The sequence below is a fragment of the Geotrypetes seraphini genome, chromosome 4, assembly GCF_902459505.1.
Source record: "Geotrypetes seraphini chromosome 4, aGeoSer1.1, whole genome shotgun sequence".
NCBI classification, from domain to species: Eukaryota; Metazoa; Chordata; class Amphibia; order Gymnophiona; family Dermophiidae; genus Geotrypetes; species Geotrypetes seraphini.
This window is the reverse complement of record NC_047087.1, coordinates 101,693,088-101,712,803: the sequence shown is the minus strand read 5'-3', so window position 1 is coordinate 101,712,803 and position 19,716 is coordinate 101,693,088. Positions and strand designations below refer to the sequence as shown.

Genomic DNA, 19,716 nt, shown 5'->3' with positions numbered 1-19,716 from the left:
TTTCCTTTGATAAACAACCTTATTCTTAACGAAGTTACCAGTTAAATTTTGTAATGTCCACTTGTTCAAACTTAGAAAAGCTTTCAGTCTTCATATCTTGAACAGATGTTAAATTATCAAATTTACTTACAATAGATGAAACTTCCTCAGACAATTTATTCACAGCATTTTCTAGTCTTTGGAGTGTAGTCCATATTGCTTCCAATGTCGCCGCAGGGGAGCGGGAAACTGCTTCCTAACCCGATGCAATTTTGGTGTTCTGTTCTGGGTGAGAGCCCCCACTATGTGGCTGCAGCAGTCGTACCTTCCTCTCGGTCCAGCACCGGTTACGGCGTCATGTGGGCAACAGGAGGAGAAAAAGATATTTCAAGCCCTAAAGCCTCGGAGGCTCCTTCCTCCGAGGCAAACGCAGACAGCTCCAATCCTGAAACCGATGGTGAGCTAGCGAAGAAACACTCCATTGTCGTCTGCCTAGGCATAGGGGGGTCCATCTGCAGCTGGCCCTTGCGTTTGGTATGAAGCATCGGGAAAGAAAGTCAATCCGATAAACGGCACTGTAGAAAAATGCAAGGTAAGACGGAGCGTTCTCAGCTATGTGTTAACACGCCGTCGCCATCTTGATTCCCCACAATTTTATTTTTTATAATTGTTTCTACCATTTTGCCCGGCACTGAAGTGAAGCTTATTGGCCTGTAATTTCCCGGATCTCCCCTGGAGCCCTTTTTAAAAATTGGCGTAACATTGGCCACCCTCCAATCTTCAGGTACTACAGATGATTTTAGCGACTGGTTACAGATCACTAACAGCAGGGCAGCAATTTCACTCTTGAGTTCTTTTAATACCCTGTGATGTATACCATCTGGTCCTGGCGATTTATCATTTTTTAACTTGTCAATTTAGCTCAGTACATCTTCCAGATTCACTGAGATTTCTTTCAGTTCCTTCACATTATCACCCTTGAAAACCATTTCCGGTTCAGGTAGATCTCTTACATCTTCTTCCGTAAAGACCGGAGCAAAGAATTCATTCAGTCTTCCACTATAGCCTTATCCTCCCTGATTGCCCCTTTCACTCCTTGATCATCCAACGGTCCCACAGATTCCTTCACAGGTTTTCTGCTTCTGATGTACCTAAAAAAATTGCTATGAGTTTTTGCCTCTTTTGCAAGTTTCTCTTCATATTATTTCTTAGCTGTCTTTAGCAATGCTTTGCATCTAACTTGCCAATGCTTGTGTTTCTTCCTATTTTTTTCATTCGGATCATTTTTTCATTCTTTAAAGGATGTTTTTTTGGCTCTAATAGCCTCTTTCACTTCACCTTTTAACCACGCCGGCTCTCTTTTCCTCTTCTTTCCACCTTTGCTGATACGTGGAATGCATCTAGTCTGGGCTTCCATGACAGTATTTTTAAATAACACCTATGCCTGGTTTACAGTCCTAACCTTTGCAACTGATCCTTTTAACTTCTTTTTAACCATTTTCCTCATTTTATCATAGTCGCCCTTTCGAAAATTAAACGCCCCTACAGTAGAATCCTGAGCAAAGTCTCAGTTTATATATTCCATCTCTGCCCACAGAATGCTTTGATCAGATAATGGTCAGGAGATTCGACCTCTAAAGCCACCCTAAGGAGACTCCTTTAAGGGCTGATGCTTTTTGAAAAGGGTCGGATGATCTTATGGCCAGTGTAGCTGATTGTCATTCTAAGTCTCTTCTAGACAGTATATCTCGGAATTCTACTTGGAGTAATTTTCAAGGCTCCAGGCATTTTCATCAGTACTCCAGAGGATTTTTTACCCAGAGAGTGGCACAGAGTTCCAGATAAAGGTACGGTAACTCTAAACATGCCCAGCATTCCAGACCATGCTCCACCATGGCATCCAAGAAGTCCCAATGATGCCAAGACTATAGACAAACTTCCATAGATAGGAGGAAGGCTAACGGAGTTCTGGTAGGCATGGGTGCATATCAAGTCGGACTGCTGGGTGCTGAACATAATCCGAGACCGATACCAACTTGAGTTCAGCTACCCCTTGGCGAATCGTTTCGTAGGTTCATCGACCAGATGACTAGAAAAAGTGGTCAGAATCTGAGCAACAGTGGACAGGCTGCTAGCCATTTGAGCCATATAACCCATTCTGCCCGCAGAATCAGGCTTGGGAAAATATTCTATATACTTCATAGTGCCCAAATAAAAGACTCAGAAGAATGGAGACCAATCCTGGACCAGAAATCAGTCAATATGGCCTTGAAGGTGCCACGCTTCCACAGGAAGACCATTTGGTCAGTCATTGTAGTGGTTGATCCAGGGGAGTTTCTGGCATCCTTGGATTTGACAGAAGCCTAGCTCCATATTCCAATTTATCTAGCTTACAGGAGATTCTTGAGGTTCTATGTGCTGGGAGGACACTTCAAGTTCTCTGTCCTTCCATTCAGGCTTGCTATGATGCCATACACCTTCACCAAGGTAATGGTGGTGCTTGCGGCTCATCTTTGAAAGTAGTGAATTCAAGTGCATCCCTATTTGGACGATTAGCTGATCAGGGCCCCATCCAAATTTGTAGGAGAGAATGTGGTGATTCAGATGGTCCAGCTGTTGCAGGACCTGGGGTGGATCATCAACTTCTGCAAGAGTCGCTTAGAGTCTGTTCAACAATTGAAGTACTGGCTGGGTCTTTCTGGCTGGCAGGTAGGGTCTTTCTTCCTGAACCATGTAAACGGAAGCTGGTGAAACCTGAGCCATGTAAATGGAAGCCTACAGCATGGCACTATCTCTAGAACCTAGGCTCCATGACAGTGACCTTAGAAGTGGTCTCTCCAGCATGCTCTGTTGTCCCTCTGATCCTTGCAGATGGATTCACTCCAGAAGCCACTGGAATGGATGATACAGGCTCGGCGGAGCTTATATTGGTGTTGAGACCGGAGTCTCTGGCAAGAGGCTTGTTGCTCCGCATCTCTTCTTGGGCGATTTTGATGACCAATGCCAGCCTCTATGGCTGGGGAGGACATTTTCGCTTGCATGTAGTCCAAGGTCAATGGACTGTTTCACAGAAGAAGTGGTCCATAAACCATCTGGAGCTACAATCCATTTGACTCACCTTGCAAACTTTGAAGAAGCACCTGGAAGGCAAAGTGGTCAGGGTGTTCTCAAACAATGTCAATCAGCAGGGAGGCAGTAGAAGTACTCCACTGAGTTTGGAGGCAAAGCTGCTGTTCAATTGGGCAGAGATCCATCTGCAAGAGATATCAGCAGCATATGTTGCAAGGGTAGATAATGTGCAAGTCAACTATCTCAGCAGGAAGACCTTAGACCCAGGGGAGTGGTCACTGTCCCAGAGAGCATTCAATTGCATAATCAACCTCATGACATCAACAGACAACAAGAAAGTGGCCTGATTTTTCAGCAGATGAGCCGAACCAGGAAGCAAAGATTTAGATACTCTGGTACAACATTGGCCAATGCAGGGTCTGCGTGGCCCATGATATACTGTCATCCTTTGGATCCCAGATGGGTGATTCTTGTGGCTCGGTGCACTTGCAAAGAGACAAAGGTCTCAGGCTACCAGTGAGCAGGAATCTCTTGTCCAGTTCCCTTAGAGAATCCGGAACACTTTGGTTTTATAGCATGGCTCTTGACTGCGCAGCCCTAGTGCAGAAAGGCTATTTGGAGGTGGTTACTGCTATCCTCCTTAGAGCAAAGAGACCAGCCACAGTCACAGCTTGTACTAAAGCCTGGAGGTTGTTTCAACAGTAGTGCACGAGTGATTACATGGATCCTTGGGAGAGCTCTAGTGCCAGTGGTTTTGGCTTTTTTGCAGGCCAGGCTAGAAAAGGGGCTGGCAGTAGGATTCTTCAAAGTGCATGTTGCAGGTCTCTCATGTTTCAGAGCCGGGGTGGAAAAAGATTCCTTGGCCTCTCATCCAGATATCATCTGATATTTGAAGGGGGCGCTCAGGTTGAAACCTCTGGTAAGACAGCCGTTTCCAATATGGCACCTTAACATTGTCCTGAGTAGCCTCAGCAAGGCACCTTTCGAGCCTTTGCAGAAGACATCCCTACTGAATTGAACAGTGAAGGCAGTTTTTTCTGGTAGCCTTAGCTTCAGCGAGGAAAGTCTCAAAGATGCAGGCACTTTCATATAGAGAACCATTCCTCTGGTTTACAGAAGTGGGAGTTTCTCTCCATATGGTCCCTTCATTTTTGCCAAAGATGGTGTCATCATCCCATGTCAATCAAGAAGTCAGATTACCTGCTTTTCAAACCATGGGTTCCAAGAGGAGGAAGAAAGTATTGAACTGCTGGATGTACAGAGAAATCATCTTCGATACTTGGAAGTAAAAAATTACTTTCGTCTTTCAGGTCATCTTTTTGTTTTAACCAATATGGCAAAACTAGCCAAGCCTGCATCTAAAGGATTTATATGGCTGTTTCATCAGTATACATTGGCTATAGAGACCAGCCTCCATTTGCCTTGAGAGCACACCCTACTAGAAGTGTAGCATCTTTGTGGGCAGAGATGAGGGCAATTCTTCCTGAAGAGATTTGTAGAGCAATTACAAGGTCCACTCTCCATACATTTACAAAGTTCATAGGATGAATGTGGCAGTGAGAGAGGAAACCATGTTTGGGTCCTTGGTATTAAGGGCAGGTTCATCTGTCCCACCCTAGATTCAGGAGACTTCTTTTGTAGGTTACCTATCATCAGGACTTATATGTCCTTTACACCAGAAGGGAAGATTATGTATTTTCCTTGATAATCTTTCTGGAAGGACATATGAGTTCTGACACCCTGCCCTGTCAGGCTGGAGTTCGCATGCCTACTGTTCAGACAAATAAGTGAGATTTTCTCCTGTCAGTGAGATATATGCTAAAAGAAAAAAAAAAGGTGTAACACAATAAGTGAGACGCTATAAGCTCCATAAGTTCATGCTGGTTGCATTTTGGACAGGTAGCTTCTGTTTGTTCCACCTATGTTGTATATACGGTGTTGTTCAACTGTGTTAATTTTTACAGAGCAGAACCGAAATGTTTTAGTGGGGAGACTTCCTGTTCCCCTCTTTCTTATTTCTCTGTTTTAGTGCTGTGCGATTGCTTTGGTATAAACTGAAGGGGGCACTATAGCACTGGTGAAGGAGGTGGAGCTGAAGAATGTTAATGGGAAGAATGGGAGGAGAGTGTGGCATTGAGGTTAGAGCAATCCAAATACAAAAGGACTGTGATAATTACAATGTTCTTGACTTTTATTTTTATTTTTTGCAAAAATCTTTGAATGATGTTAACAACTTGTCCACATTAATTACCGTATTTTCACGTAGATAACCCGCACCCATGTAAAACGCGCACACGGGTATAGCGCGCGGAAAACACAAATTTATGTACAGAAATTTTTATATACCGCGCACACCCGTATACCGCGCATGCTGCCCGACTCTCTTTTCGCCCGCCCTGACTCTCCTCTGGAGACCGCGACTCTCTTTTTGCCCGCCCTGACTCTCCTTTCCCCCTTGAAGTCCTGTCCCTACCCTGAAAGCCTGATGCCCCCCCCCAACGTCCGATTCACCCCCCCGCAGGACCGCTCGCACCCCCACCCCGAAGGAGCGCTTGCACTCCCACCCCGAAGGACTGCTCGCACCCCCACCTGAAGGACCGCTCGCACCCCCACAGCCTCCCCCCTCCCCCATGGAGAAGCTGTCTACCTTGTTTCTGGATGCCAGCGAGCCCAGCTGTTTCCTCTGCCGGCGGTCCCGCCCCTTTTCTGAGCCCTGCTGCGCTGCTTCCTCTTCCGGCGGTCCCGCCCTTTCTCTGACATCAGAGAAAGGGCGGGACCGCCGGAAGAGGAAGCAGCGCAGCACAGGGCTCTGAGAAGGGGCAGGACCGCCAGCAGAGGAAGCAGCTGGGCTGGCATCCGGAAACAAGGTAGACAGCTTCTCCATGGGGGAGGGGGGGAGGCTGTGGGGGTGCAAGCGGTCCTTCGGGTAGGGGTGCGAGCGGTCCTTCGGGGTGAGAGTGTGAGCGCTCCTTCCGGGTGATGAATCGGGCGTCGGGGGGGGGAACTATGTAAAAAAAATTTTGTATAACGCGCAAGGTTATGCGCGGTTTGTAAAAACCACGTATAACGCTCGTGTTATATGCATGAAAATACGGTACATTGAGATTCAACGGACCCATTGAATTTCAATGTAATCAATGTGGACAAGTTGTTAACATCATTCAAAGATTTTTGCAAAAAATAAAAGTCAAGAACATTGTAGTTTCCACAGTCATTTTGTGTTTGGATTGCTCCTTCTGTGGAATATTGGGTCTTCTTTTTTCTGTTTCCCATTGAGATTGGAGCTATAGCCTCAGCACCCTGAGTTAGTGGGTTCAAACCCTGCGCTGTTCCTTGTGGCACTGGGCAAGTCACTTAGGCCCAGACTCTCAAAACTTTAACGCCGTCGCTAAACTGTTTTCCAACGGTTTAGCCTGCACTCATTTTAGCAGCAGATTATCAAAACAGCTTATCTCTGTTTTTAGTGAGATTTCTAGCAGTCTCCAACACTAAAATGAGCACTCTGGTGGATTCTTTAAAATCGCCAAGCCATTCTCCAAGAGTGGTTTAGGCTTTTGGTGACAAAAATCAGCGACTGGTCCAGGGGTGCCAGTACAGTGACAGCACTGTTTAAAACCCCAGCATGGCAGTATCAGAGACTGCTAGAAAAGCAGTTTTGAGAAGTGAACCCACCTCCCCAGTAGCAGGAGAGATGCCCATTGTTTCCTGCTACCACACAACATCCCCTTTCCCTGCAGCAGGAGAGATGCCCACTCTTTCCTGCCAAGCAAACCCCCCTTGCAGTGGGAGAGATGCCCACTCTCTCCCATTGCCAAGCGAACTAAACTAAACTAAGCCTTAAGTTTATATACCGCATCTTCTCCACAGATGTGGAGCTCGGCACGGTTTACAAGAACTTAAATATAGGAAGAGAAGAATAAGGTTTACATGAACTTAAAATATGGGAAGAGAAAAAAGGTTGGGGTTGCATATGGGGAGGAGGGGAAGGGAGAATTACATTTTTGTGAAAAGCCAAGTTTTCAGGTGCTTACGGAATAATTGGATGGAGCCCAGGTTCCGCAGCAGGATAGTAAGACCATTCTAAAGCCCTGTGATTTTGAAGAGGAGGGATTTTCCCAGTTTACCCACATAGAGAATACTATGAAGAGAGGGGAAGGATAATTTATGTCTTTGGGTGGGTCTGGTGGAGTCGGGACTCGAGGAGTTATAAGAGAGTGGGATAAGGGGAGGGAGGATGCCATGAATGATCTTAAAAGCCAGGCAGGTGCATTTGAAATGGATTCTGGAAATCACTGGGAGCCAGTGAAGTTTGGCCAAGAGTGGGGAGACATGGTCAGATTTGCGTTTTGCGAAGATCAACTTGGCCGCAGTATTCTGGATTAGCTGGAGTCTTTGAAGACCTTTTTTTGTTAGACTTAAGTAAATGGCATTGCAGTAGTCTAGTTTGGAGAGGATGATAGATTGGACAAAGATGGCAAAATGTTGTTGGCGGAAGTAGGCCCTTACTTTCCTCAGCATGTGGAGGCTGAAAAAGCATGATTTTGCCAAGGAGTTGAGGTGGTCATTGAAGGAGAGGGATGAATTGATAATGATGCCAAGGACCTTGCTAGAGAACTCAAGCTGCAGTGTGGCGCCAGACGATAGTGCGAAGAGGGTGGGCAGGTGTTCTAATTTTGGGCCGAGCCAGAGTAGTTTTGTTTTAGAGTCATTCAATTTTATCTGTATCGAGAGGGACCAGGAGTGGAGTCTCGTTATGCAAGCTGTAATGTTCTCATGGAGGTTGGTGAGGTTCTGGTCTGTCTCAAGAAGGACGAGGATGTCATCAGCGTATGTGTAGATTGTTTCACAGGGGGATAGTTGGAGGAATTTCAGGGAGGACATATAGATGTTAAAGAGAGTAGGGGATAGAGTTGATCCCTGAGGGACACCGCAGGATGGTGTCCAAGGAACGGACATGGTGCCATTCGTGTTGACAGTGTAGGAACGAGAGTGAAGGAAGTTTGAGGTGGAGTCAATGCCTATCTCGGAAAGTTGATAGAGCAGTATATCGTGGTGGACAACATCGAAAGCTGCAGAGAGATCGAATTGCAAAAGGAAAGCGAACTTGTTTTGGGAATGTAATTGTTGCACTTTTGAAATTAAGGAGACTAGGAGGGATTCAGTGCTGAAGCTGGGTCTGAAGCCATATTGGTAGGGAAGGAGAATGGAGAATCTCTCTAGGTAAGATGAGAGCTGGGTAGAGATGATGGTTTCTAGCATCTTGATTAGGAGAGGGATATTTGCTATGGGGCGGTAGTTAGATGAGATGGTAAGGAGGGGTTGAGATCAGCCTTTTTCAGTAGAGGGGACAAGGCAATGTGTCCCATTTCTGTGGAGAACAGGCCCGATAATAAAGCAGAGTTTATAAGTCTGGTAAGGGAGGAGATGGCCTGCGCAGGAATGTTCTTGTAGAGGTAGGAAGGGAAAGGATCCAGGACGCATTTGCAGGATTTCAGTTTGAGACAGAGTTTAGAGATCTGGGGTTCAGATACGGGTTCAAAGGCAGTCCAGGATCTATCAGCAGGGATAGGGTTAGAGTCGTTGGGGGCCAGAGAATTGTAAGAGACTGTTGGGGGGAAGGAACTCTTTATGGTAGTAATCTTCTCGTTGAAGAATTTAGCTAGGTCGTCTGCGGATGGGGGGGGGAAGGTGGAGGGTTTTTTTTTAGGTTAAGTTGCGCCAGATGTTGAACAGTGTACTATTTTGGTTTTTAGATCTGGAAATTTTATCTCCATAGAAATTCTTCCTTGCTTTTTTTAATACTGTGTTATAGAACTTGATATTGTCTCTCCAGGATTGTCTGTGTGGAGGGGATTTTGATTTTTTTTCCATTTACGCTCCAGGGCTCGACATTTCTGCTTTAATTCCCTGTGGTGAGGAAGATACCAGGGAGCCTTGCAAGAGTAGGAGATAGGCTTTGTAGATAAAGGGGCAAGAGCACGGTAGGTAGTCTCGGAAAGGGTTACCCAGTTGTGCCAGTTGGAGTCTGGTTCAGCAGGTTTAGGAAAAGAGGGAAGTTGGTTTAGAAATTGGGTCCAGAACAGTTTGCTCGTAATTTTTTTGCGGTAGGTAATAGAATTTGTGGCTCGGGGTGGAGTGCCAAGATGAGACATGAAAATGGGAAGGCAGAAAGAGCCTAGAAGGTGATCGGACCAGGGGACATGTTCCAACGGGCCTCTTCTGCAGAAGTTTTGTGCTCGGTCAGGTCGAGGAAGCTGATGATGTCTAGTGTGTGTCCCTTTTCGTGGGTAGGGGCGGGCGAAGGAGTGGTGAAGCCTAGGGAGGTGAGGAAGTTGTTGAATTCGGTTGCATCCTTGCTGGTGTTATCGTCTAGGTGGAGATTAATATTGCCAATGATCAATAGTCTCTGGAATTTTAGGAAGGCCCTTGTTATGGTCTCGAGAACAAGTTTGGAGGATTTGTTCCAGGGGGTTGGTGGTCAGTATAGTAACAGGATACCTAATGGGTAGGGGTGGAATTCATCGTTGACTGAAGCTAACATGAATTTGAAAGAAGTATGGCTGCCCTTTTCAAGGAGTTGGACATCGAAGAATGATTTGTAAAGCAGAGCCATTCCACCTCCTTTCCGGTTGATTCTGGGAGAGAAGAGGCCATAGTAACCAGGGGGACAGAGTTCGTTTTGTGTGAATATATCATCTTTTTCGATCCATGATTCTGTGATGCACAAGAAGCCCGGATCAAGGTCTCCAGGTAGGTCTTTTAGTATTTGGGTTTTATTGCGGACAGATCTGGCATTACAGTAGAGTGTTGGAACTGGGGTGAGAGAGTCAGAGGTAAGGTTGGGTAGGTTGGCTGGAGGAACAGGCTTTAAGGAGGTGTGGTTGACTCCTCGGGGTTTTTTGAAGGGGTGGGTTCTAGTGCGTACTATTACAGGGATTCCGAGGCCAGGGCAGGTGTTATTGGAGTTTGTGGAGTCAAGTAAGTTGGGGGAGAGAGATTTTTGACAGTGGGAAGTGTTGGTGAAAGAGCAGAGTAGGAGGAGGGTGGCTTCATGATGAGATCAAGGAGAAACCAGTGAGAGGATAGAAACATAGAAACATAGAAATTGACGGCAGAAAAGGGCCTTAGCCCATCAAGTCTGCCCACACCAATGACCCACTCCCTGACTTTTATTCCCCTAGAGATCCCACGTGAATATCTCATTTTCTCTTAAAATCTGACACGTTGTTGGCCTCAATCACCTGCTGAGGTAGCTCGTTCCAATGATCGATTACCCTTTCGGTGAAGAAGTACTTCCTGGTATCACCATGAAATTTCCCTCCCCTGACTTTCAGCGAGTGCCCTCTTGTAACCGAGGACCCTGTAAGACAGAAGATAGCATCTTTGACCTCTATACGTCCCGTAATATACTTAAAGGTCTCAATCATGTCTCCCCTCTCTCTTCGTTCTTCCAGCGAGTACATCCGCAGTTTTTTTAGCCTTTCTTCGTACGTGAGTTCCCTGAGCCCCAAGACCATCCTGGTAGCCATTCGCTGAACCGACTCAATTCTCAACACATCTTTCCGGTGGTGCGGTCTCCAGAATTGAACACAATACTCCAGATGAGGTCTCACCATGGATCTGTACAACGGCATTATGACTTCAGGTTTTCTGCTGACAAAACCCCTACGGATGCAGCCCATCATTTGTCTTGCCTTGGACGAAGCCTTCTCCACCTGATTGGCAGCCTTCATATCATCACTAATGATCACTCCTAAATCACGTTCTGCCTTGGTCCTGGACAAGGTTTCACCATTTAGTGTGTAAGTTCTGTGTGGATTTTTTTTTACCTAGGTGCATCACTTTACATTTTTTAGCATTGAAGCTTCGCTGCCAAGTTGATGACCACTGTTCCAGCTGCCGTAGGTCCTGCGTCATAATGTCAGGCACACTGCTTTTACCTACTATGTTGCATAGTTTGGCGTCGTGGGCAAACAGTGATACTTTTCCTCTAAGCCCTTGGGTCATATCTCCTATGAATAAATTGAATAGAATCGGCCCTAAGACGGAGCCCTGTGGTACTCCACTTGTCACTGCTGACGTTTTGGAGGGGGTACCGTTTACCATCACCCTTTGAAGCCTACCGCTTAGCTAATCCCTAACCCATGTAGTGAGTGTATCCCCTAATCCCATAGATTTTAGTTTGTTTAACAGCCTGCGGTGTGGGACGCTATCAAAAGCTTTGCTGAAGTCCAAATAAATCACGTCCAGGGACTCCCCGGCATCCAGATGACTAGTCACCCAGTCAAAGAAGTCAATCAGATTAGATTGGCAGGACCTTCCCCTGGTAAATCTGTGTTGGTGTGGATCACGTAGATTTTCTTCGTCTAGTATTTGGTCGAGTTCCTGTTTGATCAGTGTTTCCATGAGTTTGCACACTATGGATGTGAGACTCACCATAGTGAGTCTGTAATTTTCTGTCTCTGTTCTGCAGCCCTTTTTGTGGAGTGGAATTACGTTAGCTGTTTTCCAGTCCAGGGGTACTCTTCCCGTGCGAATGGAAAGATTGAAGAGCACGGATAGTGGTTCAGCTAGAATTTCACACAGCTCTCTGAGCACCCTGGGGTGTAGATTGTCTGGTCCCATGGCTTTGTCTACTTTGAGTCTTGAAAGTTCGTAGTAGACGCTACTGGGTGTAAACTCGAAATCTTGAAACAGGTCTTTTTGGCTGTCTCTTGTCTGTAGTTGCGGACCAGCTCCCAGTGCTTCACAGGTGAATACTGAGCAGAAGTATTCGTTTAGTAGTTCTGCCTTGGTAGAATCAGATTCCGCGTAGTTTCCATCTGACTGCCTAAGGCGCTCTATCCCATCCTTGTTTCTCTTCCTGTTGCTAATGTACCTGAAGAAGGATTTATCCCCTTTTTTAATGTTCCGTGCTAGATCTTCTTCTGTTCGTAGTTTGGCCTCCCTGACTGCCTTTTTGACAGCTTTCGATCTGACCAGATAGTCTTCCCTTGCCTCCTCCCTCTTCCCAAGATGTTTGTAGGTGATAAATGCTTCTTTTTTCTTTTTAATGAGGTCCGAAATTTCCTTGTTGAACCATTGTGGTCTTTTGTTTCTCCGGCGTTTGCTTACTGTATTAATGTAGCGGTTAGTTGCTTCGTTCAGGATGGATTTCAGATTTGACCACATAGTTTCCGGATTGTCAGTTTCTGCATGGTTTTGCAGCTCTTGATGGACAAAGTCTCTCATGTGGTCGAAGTCTGCGCCCCTAAAGTTGAGGACCCTTATTGCTGTGTTTGATTTAGAGAAGCCTTTCCTGAGGTTGAGCCATACCATGTTGTGGTCACTGGAGGCCAACGTGTCTCCTACTGATACCTCTGAGACACTGTCTCCATTGGTGAGTACCAGGTCCAGTATTGTCTGTTCCCTTGTGGGCTCTAATACCATTTGTTTGAGTTGTGCACCCTTAATGGAGGTTAATATTCTTCTGCTACCACTTGTAGTCGCGGAGAGTGTGCTCCAATCTGCATCTGGCATATTGAAGTCCCCTAACAGTACTGTGACACCACGTGTGTCTCTATGTCTTCAATCAATTCCTTGTCTTTTTCTTCCTGTTGTCTTGGGGGTCTGTATACCACACCGAGGTAAAGGCATTTTTCATTCCCTCTGGCCAGGTTTACCCAAAGTGATTCCCCTGTGTATCTAACCTCTGTGATTCTGGTAGTTTTTATATTATCCTTAGTGTATAGTGCTACCCCCCCTCCTAACTTGCCCTCTCTGTCTCGACGAAGTAGATTGTAGCCTGGTATAACCATATCTCACCCATGCGAGTCTGTGAACCAGGTCTCGGATATCGCTACTACGTCAAGATCAGCATTCCTTATCTCTGTTTCTAGTTCCAGGATTTTGTTGCCCAAGCTGTGTGCGTTAACATACATAGCTCTCCAAACCTGTGAAGAGATGCCTGTCCCTTTTAGTGTGGCTCCTATTTTTTTGTGTATACTATGGGTACTTACCCTAGGCTCAGAAGTGTGGGTGCTACTTGCTTCCCCAGGGTGGATCCTTGTTGCTCTGGAATGTGTGTATGTACCCTCCCCCAACTTACCTAGTTTAAAGCCTTCCGAAGTAGGCGGGCTAGGGGCAGAGCTTGAAGACAGGGAGGATGGAAAATTGAGTAGAAGTGAGGTCTGAGTGAAACGGAGGAAGGACTAAAACTGAGGAAGATTTAGCACCCAATTGTTTCTAATGAGATAACAAACGGAGGTGGAGCTTAACAGTTGCTACTGGTAAGATAGAAACTGAGGCGGAGATTGTCAGTTATTTGTTACATGTAAGGACTTGGTCAGAGGAAGACTATTAGTATATAGCTGAGGAACGATTTGGTAATAAGTTCAGTCTCTTCATGCTCAAGTGGTGCCAGGCGAAGGATGGAGAGTGGGGATGGCAATGGCTTCCTGTTTCCTCAGCTCTAGAAAGCGGCTTTGGGGGAGAATTTTTGGTGGCCCTCAAACGGGCTGGAGAGAGGCCGGAACTTTGAAAAAGCGGAGACGAGCCCGAGCTGACCAGCATAAATAGTTCAGGGCGGAGAGAGGAGAAGTAGATGATCTTTAGATTCACAAGAGATATGTTTGGAATAAGAGCCCAATATCTTTTGAAGCAGGGTTTTGGGTTTTTTGGGGTTTTTTTAGGTTTTAAGTTGCTAGGGCTGCCGGGGAAGCTCCTGATGGTAGAGGAGCTGCTCTGAAGAGGAGAGTTTTTCAAAATAGGCGCTGCTAGGGCTGCTGGGAGGCGGAGTTCGTCTCCCACACCGTCCCAAGCAGCAGTCCGGCAGCGTAGAGCTTGTAGAGGCGCTGGGGCAGCTCCCGATGGTAGAAGAGCTGCTCTGAAGAGGAGAGTTTTTCAAAATAGGCGCTGCTAGGGCTGCCAGGAGGCGGAGTTAGTCTCCCACACTGTCCCAAGCAGCAGTCCGGTAGCGTGGAGCTTGTAGAGGCGCTGGGGCAACTCCTGATGGTAGAGGAGCTGCTCTGAAGAGGAGAGTTTTTCAAAATAGGCGCTGCTAGGGCTGCCGGGAGGCGGAGTTCGAACTCCCCATGCAGGAGGAGAGATGCCCATTCTCTCCCGCTACCACACAACACCACCCCCTGCAGCGGGAGAGATGACCACACTCTCCTGCTGCAAAGCAAAAAAAAACAACCCCAACAGCGGGAGAGTTGTCCATTCTCTCTCGCCCCTCCCCCCCACCTCTGAACCCTCTCCCCTGTACCTTTAATTAGATGGCTGACCTGAGGGATGCCTATTCCCTCTGGCCAGCTGGCTCACTTCTTTCAAAATGGGCTTTCCTCTCTCAAGTGCATCCTGGCCTGGAGAATATGGGGAAGCTGTATAGAAGTGCATCAGGGAGGGGCCTAGAGAGCATGGGGTGCTGTACAAGAGAATATTTGGGAGGGGGACTCAAGAGCATGGGGGGTTGTAGAGAAGAGCATTGTGTGACATTGCATATTTTAAAGTCATATGCTTTAACCACTTTGGAAAAGCAGAATATAAATGATAATTAAAATTTTCTCTGCATACAGTGTGCTATGTGTAGTTTAATTTTGTGGTTACCATTATGTATTGTTAATAAGATTATAATGTGTGTATATGAAGAATGAATGGAAGAAATAGCATTACTGTTATTAAATTATTAAGGGGGACAGTTCTGAGGCAGAGTTTGTGTAGGTCTAGGATGGAGCATGAGTGGGGTCTAGGGCAAAGATTTTGGGCTCCCTCAAACAAAAAAGCATTCTGCTGCCTATGCAAGTAATATTCTGCTCTATCTGTATAGTTCAGGGGTAGGCAATTCCAGTCCTCGAGAGCCGGAGCCAGGTCAGGTTTTCAGGATATCCACAATAAATGGATTTGCATCTCAAGGAGACAGTGCATGCAAATCCATCTCATACATATTCATTGTGGATATCCTGAAAACCTGACCTGGCTCCGGTTCTTGAGGACCGGAATTGCCTACCCCTGATAGTTAATGACGACCAGGTTAGCAGCAGGGCAGGAGCGCGGAAATCTCGCTCCTGCCTGCTGCATCTCTGGACCATCAGGGATTGGCAGAGGAGATACACAGACAGGGCAGGGAGGGGAGCAGGGTATAAAATCTGGTAGGACAGGGCAGGGAGGGAGGGGGACTGGGTGCAGACCCTGACAGAGGAGAAAGGGAGGGAAGGGGGGCTGGGTGCAGAGCCTGGCAGGGAGGGGGCTGGGTGCAAAATCTGACAGGGAAGGGAGGGGCGGGGAGGAAAGGGGCTGGTAGCAGTGCCTTACAGGGGAGGAGGGGTGGAAGGGAGGTTGGGTGCAGTGCCTGATAGGAGAGGGAAGGAGGGAAGGGGTCTGGGTGCAGAGCCTGGCAGGGAGGGGGCTGGATGCAGAGCCTGACAGGGGAGGGTAGGGGGACTGGGTGCAGAGCAGGGCACTTGAATATTAAGCCACCTACTTATATTCGAGTCAACATTTTTCCTCCTTTTTGGGAGGAAAATGGGGGTCACGAGATATTCGTATCAACTTATATTCAAGTATATATGGAATTTCCTTCCTTTCCCCCTAGCGGAACCCTGCAGCACGACCTCTTTCTTCGGCTTTCAACTCTTGACTCCTGACTCCCAAATTCTCCCACACACCTACCTCTTCCCCGGTGTTTGTGTTTTTTTAAATCTTCGGGCAGCATCAAACATGATCAGCAACTTGCCATCAGCCTGCCCCAGAAGTCTTTCAGCAGCGATTTCCTGTTTCTGTGTAGGTGAACTGCTGCTCAAAGAAGACTTACAGGGCAGATCGATCGCAAGATGATGATTTTGTCGATGCTGCCTGAAGATTTAAAAAAACAAACACCGGGAAAGAGGTAGGTATGTGGGAGAGTTTGGGAGTCACAGAGTCAATAGTTGAAAGCCGAATAAAGAGGCCGTGTGGCAGGGTCCCGCTAGGGGGGAAGGAAGGAAATAACATACATGCCTTAATCTGGGGATAGGGAGTTGGGAAGGCAGGGAGGACAGATGCTCGGGAGGTTGGGAAAGACAGATACTGCACATACTGGGAGAGGGTTGGGAAGGACAATTGCACGGGCTGGGGGGTTAGGAAAAGAGAGATGTTGCACAGGTGGGATAGTGGGAAGGGAGAGAAAGAAATGCTGCTGTGGGGGAGGGAAAAGGAATGGAGAATTGTTGGACATAAGTATATGGCGTGAGAGGGAAAGAGATGATATATATAGGGAAAGGAAGAAAGAAGGAGAATTGTTGGACATGATACTTGTGAAGAGGAGGGAGGGAGAAATGTTACTTTGGAGGGAGGAGAGCTGACTCAAAGAAGGGAGAGATGTCAGACCACTGGAATGGGAAGGAGAGAGAGAGATGCCAGACCACAGAATGGAAGGGAAAGAGGGGAGAGAGAGATGCCAGACGGCAGAAAGGAGAAAAGAGAGATGTTAGACCTCCAGAAGAGGGAGGGAAGGAGAGAGAGATGCCAGACCATGAGAGAAGAGAGAGATTCCAGGTTATGGGAAGGAGAAGAGAAAGATGCCAGACCATATGAGGGAGGGGTAAACAGAGATGTCTGACCATGGGAGAGGGATGAGATGGTGCATAGGGATGGAGGGGAAGGGAAGACAGAGGGAGGAGATGATGCACAGCAATGGGTGTGGCAGGGAAGAAATAAGAAGCTTCTTATGGATAGATGGGAGTAGGGGAGAAGAAAGAGGGAGGAGTTGGTACACATGGATAGATGGGAAGGGAAGGCATGGAAAAGTAGATTTTGAGAAGAAAGCAGAAAAATGGAAGAAAGTTAAATGTTAAAAGTTAATCCTAAAGATGGATGTATCCATTTCCTTAGAAGGATCAGGGAACGTAACTTCAGTGCTGGAAGTCAGAGAAGTATTTACGATGAATATGGAAAAATCTGACTTTAATGAAAGTACTGTCTCCAGAGAGTGAGCCAATTTTATATGGCGTGCTCAGAGATATGAAACTCCAGAAGGGGGGAATACCCCCCCTCGCGGTAAGAGTTTACCGTGCAGTCATCGCGAACTTCATATATATATATAAAATCACTCTCTGAGACTTGAAGTAAATTTTATGTATATTTTTAACTTTTTAAATTGTATCAACTTTTCTTGTTCTTATATAAATTAAATATCTTAAATTGTATGTAGACGAAAAAAATCACTGGAATAGTGAATAAACACTTCACTTATCTTTCGAAAAATGATCTGGGGGGTCCCAACATGGCCCCATTTCGAGATCTGCTTCAGGAGACCCAATTGGAAGTTTACAAAATTCTCAATTTGAAGTAAGGCTTTAGCACGTTTATAAATCTCTGTGATTTATGGTCGTATCACTGCTGAATGTTTGCACAAAAATTCCCCACTTCTGGAGTTTCATATCTCTGTGCACACCATATAAAATTGGATCACTCTCTGAAGACAGTACTTTCATTGAAGTCAGATTCTTCCATATTCATCAAAGATGGATGCATGGCAGAAAGTGAAAGAGAGAAAAACAGCAAATAGATAAGGTGGCCCTGGATACACCGTTAAGAGCACAGGCAGAAGGAAGTGCAGCTAGAGACTGGGAAAGATGGTTTGAAAACCAAAATCAGCAGACAACGAAGGTAAGGGAAATGATTTTATTTTCAGTTTAATGATTGAATTGTGTCAGTTTTGAGAAATTACATCTGCTGTTATATTTTGCACTGTTAAGGAAGAAATGCATTTGTTTCTATTTCTCTGGGGTTGTACTACATGTAGAGTCTTGAATCTTAGGGTTTCGTTTATATATAAATTAATACGTTTAGTTTGTGGTCCCTTATGTGCATAGAAGTTATTTATATTCTGGTAGGAATGAATGTTGTGAAGCATACGTACAGTGTGCTTTGTGTAGTTTAATTTTGTGGTTAACCATTATGTATATTTGAAAAATGAATGGAAAAAATAGTACTACAATTAGAATTATTATGGGGGCGGGGTCTGGTGTGGAGATTGGGCAGGGTCTAGGGCAGAGACTGCTGCCTATGAGTTTATCTACATATTTGGTGGACAATTTGTAAAAAAACATTTTTCTACACATAAAATACTATTATACCCATGAAAGTGCTTTTGAAAATTACTCTTCCTAAGTCACTATTACAAATGTCTGGTATCTCAATCTGGCTGGCCTGGAAATTCCTCTCCGATGTCAGAATTGACGTCGGGAAGAAGGTTTGTGGGCTGGCGCCTGGACCTTCTTTTGCTTTAGTTGCGGCGGGCGGTGGTGGATGGGGGGAGGGTGTTTGAAGCAGCGGTAGGCCAGGCGGGTAGGTAGCAGCAGCGGGGGCCAGCCCGGGTTGGGGGGCAGGCTTCGGCTTCAACGCTGGAGAGAGGGAGGGAGGGGAAGCGATCGCCTGTCCTGTTGTCCCCACGCACAGCTTCGGGACGTTGTCTCTGAAAACGGGACATTTCAGCGTTCCAAAGCTGTGCGTGGGGACAACGGGATAGGGGATCTAAAAAGGGCACAGTCCCGTTCAAAATGGGATATATAGTCACCTTATGAATGCTGCATGTGCAGCATCAACACCAGTCAATCTGAGAAGTTGAAGCTGGGTTCTGGAATTACATTTCATGCTTAACAGCATGTAATACTTCTAATGCTTCATCAGACCACTCATTGTTTCTGCAATCTAATCATAGTTTTGTAGTTCGAATCCCAGAACAAGAAAATGAGAGGTGTAATCTTCTGTTCATAGGTTCATGACTGCATTTTAATTTTTCCTTGCACATTATAATGTATCCTGTTCTAGTTTTGTGGCTATGACTTGGGGGACAACTTCATCCAGGTATCAGGAGGGAGTCGCTTCTTCTATCCCACTGATGGAGGGCAGATTCATGTGGAAACACTAAAGTATGAAAAAGGTGACTTTATTTTACAATTACAAACCAATAACTGCTGTTTCCAATATAGTCAAAGCAATACTATCTGGGGGTGGAAGTGCTAGGGAGTATAGTTGCAGTAGTTGCTTTCTACAGAAGCTCTATCTGGGTTCTGCCTCATCTCCCTGATTTCTGCTCTCGGCCCTCCAGTAATTAGCAGTTAAACATGATGGAGTGTGGCAATTAAGCATGTTGACCCAGCAGACCTACAGTACCTTGGAGAAAATGGCCTATATACTCCGTTACATATAACTTATAATGGATAATTATCACCTCAAAAACCACACCACTCTATAACCTTTTAGAATATGTAAGATTAATCCTAGGGACGGTAGTCAGACAGTGATCTGTATCTGCCTGACTCTTTTCTTCATCACTCTTTAAAATACTGTATATAACTTCAAGTGCATAAACTTCAAATACATATCCAAACATGTTTTCTCAATATCTTCTTCAAAAGTGACAAAATGCATCTCAAAATTAACTTGATTAGAAAATTGGGACATATAACAGATTATTAGTGATAGGCCAGTGAGATGAATGATAGTAAGGCTGTGAATAGTGATGACATGGTGGACAGTAAAGAATGGAACAACTGAAAATCACATATTAGAGGAGCTGTGGTTGATAAGGGCTGAATTTTAGTCTAATTTGCAAATATTAAAGGCTGTGGTTGCAGAAGCCAATATTCAACTTGGCCAGGACCCATATAAGATTATCTGTCCATGTCCCCCCTTCCATTTTCCCTC

General features: G+C 45.8%; 1 protein-coding gene across 2 annotated transcripts in view; it reads left to right on the top strand.

Annotated features, from left to right (window-relative positions):
* SPAG17 (sperm associated antigen 17) overlaps positions 1 to 19,716 on the top strand; it is a 742,651-nt gene that overhangs the window by 350,073 nt on the left and 372,862 nt on the right. For both annotated transcript variants that reach the window (XM_033941513.1, XM_033941512.1), the window contains exon 21: positions 18,838 to 18,949. In XM_033941513.1, the coding sequence (XP_033797404.1) occupies positions 18,838 to 18,949 (112 nt within the window). The remainder of the gene's footprint in view (positions 1 to 18,837; positions 18,950 to 19,716) is intronic.